The sequence below is a fragment of the Dendrobium catenatum genome, unplaced genomic scaffold (assembly GCF_001605985.2).
Source record: "Dendrobium catenatum unplaced genomic scaffold, ASM160598v2 original_scaffold_1836, whole genome shotgun sequence".
Taxonomy (NCBI): domain Eukaryota; kingdom Viridiplantae; phylum Streptophyta; class Magnoliopsida; order Asparagales; family Orchidaceae; genus Dendrobium; species Dendrobium catenatum.
Window position 1 is genome coordinate 1 of NW_021320298.1, and position 2,873 is coordinate 2,873.

At 35.9% G+C, this 2,873-nt stretch overlaps 1 protein-coding gene across 1 annotated transcript; it reads left to right on the plus strand.

Annotated features, from left to right (window-relative positions):
• Positions 1–5: 5 nt before the first annotated feature.
• LOC110094491 (sulfate transporter 1.2-like) lies at positions 6–2,817 on the plus strand (the record flags this gene model as incomplete). Its single annotated transcript, XM_020819742.2, has 3 exons — positions 6–60; positions 1,542–1,828; positions 1,907–2,817. Coding segments are annotated over 3 exons (549 nt in total), but the record flags the coding sequence as incomplete, so codon positions are not given.
• Between the last annotated feature and the right edge of the window lie 56 nt (positions 2,818–2,873).

A 2,873-nucleotide genomic window follows, 5' to 3' on the forward strand; every position in this document is an offset into this window, starting at 1 on the left:
TGGTGGCCCTTGGAACCATGAACATTATTGGGTCCTTGACTTCTTGCTACATATCTACGGGTAAGAAGAACATTCTTGATTGAATCAAATCAAAAATGAATTTTCAATTAGTATGGGCCTCAAATGAAAATTTCTGTTATAATCAAATGTAATGCATTAAGAGCTAACTCAACTATGTGGTAATGCTCTCAAAGTTACTTGCTCTTTATTTGATAGGAAACACTTGAAGATCTCAAGTAATTCCTATCAATCTTTAGAAAACAACGAAAATCCTCCACAAGAATCCACACAGAACCGAGAAAACAGTAGAAAATTTGTATTATTTGATGAAATAGAAACGAAAAATACCTAGATACAATTGATCCTCTATTCGAGAGGATGATCTATCTCTCCCAAATCTCTAGATGCTGCTAGAGTCCAAAGGAAAACCTAAATCTAAAAGATCTCAAATTTCAGCCAAATTCAAGATGCCCTAACCCTAGAAAAACAAGGTATTTAATGCATACAATTCAAAAAGAAAATCTCTAAACAGTCCCTACATTCAAATTTCCCTTCCAAATCTCTCAAAATTATTTCCTAAAAAGTTCTGCCAGCTTCTGCGATGTAGACGGGATACAAGAGAGGCAGGATTTCTCTGCCTCTCTGCCTCTGTCTGTGTGAACCGGTCCCATAGGGACCGGCTGGACCTGTCTAACATTATCCTCGCTCATCCCTGCTTGAAGAATGGCAAGACTATTGGGAGCCATACATTGCATGAATCACACAATCCTAACCAAACTATCTAGTTTGATATCATTTGTACAGGAGGACCATTAGTAATCCAATTTGAGCCAAATGTAACCTGAAAGCTTAAGTGATGGATGATGGCTTATTAAGATCTATATAAGAGTTGATATTAGTTTTGCATGTAAGGCAAAATATGAGTTAATTTCTTAAGACTCTTGTTGCGTCCTGGAATATTCGCGGCAGTAGATAAATAGAAAATTTAATGTCTTCGCTATATACGAAAACCCAGCACACAAGCAGATAAAAGAGAGGGCGTTCATAAGATACACCAAAGTTTTTACATGGAAACCCTTGAAAAGGGGGAAAAACCACGGGGCCTCATTTGAACCACAGTTTGAATGAATCCACTATTATTTGCTACATCAACCCAAGGCCTTCCCCCCAAAGAAGGGCCTCATTTGCAATCGATTGCAAATAATAGTGGATTCATTCAAACTGGGCCAAACCTCATAGTTTTTCCCCATTTTCAGGGGTTTTCACATAAAAACTCTGGTCTCTTATGAACGCTACACCCTCTCTTTTATCTGTTTGTGTGATGGATCTTCATACAAAGCTAATACATTAAATTTTATATTTCTCTACTACCGCAAATATTCCAGGACGCAACAACTCTAATAGTTTCCCTTTCAAATATTTTTACACCAACATATTTTTCAACCATATAATATTGAACTAATTTTATTACTCTCACATATCATAATAGAAATATCGCAACAAACAAGAAATTAAAGTTTATATGTTCTTCTTCTAATCAGGTTCTTTCTCAAGATCAGCAGTGAATTACATGGCTGGATGTCAAACAGCAGCTTCCAATATTGTTATGTCCATAGCAGTAGGATTGACATTGGCAGTCCTCACTCCCCTCTTCAAATACACACCAAATGCAATCCTTTCCTCAATCATCATCAATGCTGTGATTGGCCTCATTGACTATAACGCAGCTATACTTATCTGGAAAGTTGATAAGATGGACTTCATTGCCTGCATGGGAGCATTTTTTGGTGTGATCTTTGTTAGTGTTGAGATTGGCCTCTTAATTGCGGTAAGAGATTTATTATCTTTGTCTTCAATTGCTTCTAATTAAAAAATATGATCTAAGCTTGTTCCTTTCTTCTTACAGGTTTCAATATCATTTATTAAAATCCTTCTTCAAGTGACTAGACCAAGAATTGTTTTACTTGGTAATCTGTCAAGAACTTCCATTTACAGGAACATTCAACAATATCCTGAGGCAACTACAGTTCCTGGATTTGTAATTGTTAGAGTTGATTGTGCTATCTACTTCTCAAATTCTAACTACGTCAAGGAGAGGTACATAACCCAATGACTTGATGATTCACCTATGATTGGATGTCAAAACATTCTTATAAATAGAAGAACCTATGATAATCCCTCTTTATTTCATGAGTGTTTTTTTTTTATTGTTTGTTTTTGCTTTATTATCAAGAGTTTAATGTATATGAAACCTTTATCTAGGGGTATCAATATTTTACCCGACCCGAACCCGAATCGGGTCGCGTTCGGTTTAGAGATTTCGACCCGTCTGTAAAACCAGGTCAAATTCAAGTTGACCCGGAAACCTGAAATCAACCCGGTTTGACTTATTTTTAATTAATTTAAGAGGGTTTTAAAATATTATTATGAAATAAGTAAATGTTATTTCCAAAAAATAATAAACAATATTGCCCAAATTAAATTAAGCTTGGTTGATTTTGAATTGATTAAAATAAATATTACCTTAATTTGATTTAGGTTTAAAAAATTTGAATTAAATAAAAAAAAATTAGTAAAACAAACCTGAAGCGGGTCGGATTCGGCTTGACTCGGACTAGAAGCGGGTCAAGTTCGAGTCCGGAAAACCGACCCTTTTGCAAAAACAAGTCGGGTTCGGGTCATGTTGTATAGTGCCGGGTCAGTTCCGGGTTGGACCCGAACCCGACCCATAACCTGATTTTGACAGCCCTACCTTCATCTACTTGACTCTAGGCCAAAATATGTGAATGTTCAGAACCGAAGCTTAAAAACATGGCTTTAAAGGGCGCTATATTAGATTAAAACCATTTCATGCCAGTTATTCTTAAAATCAA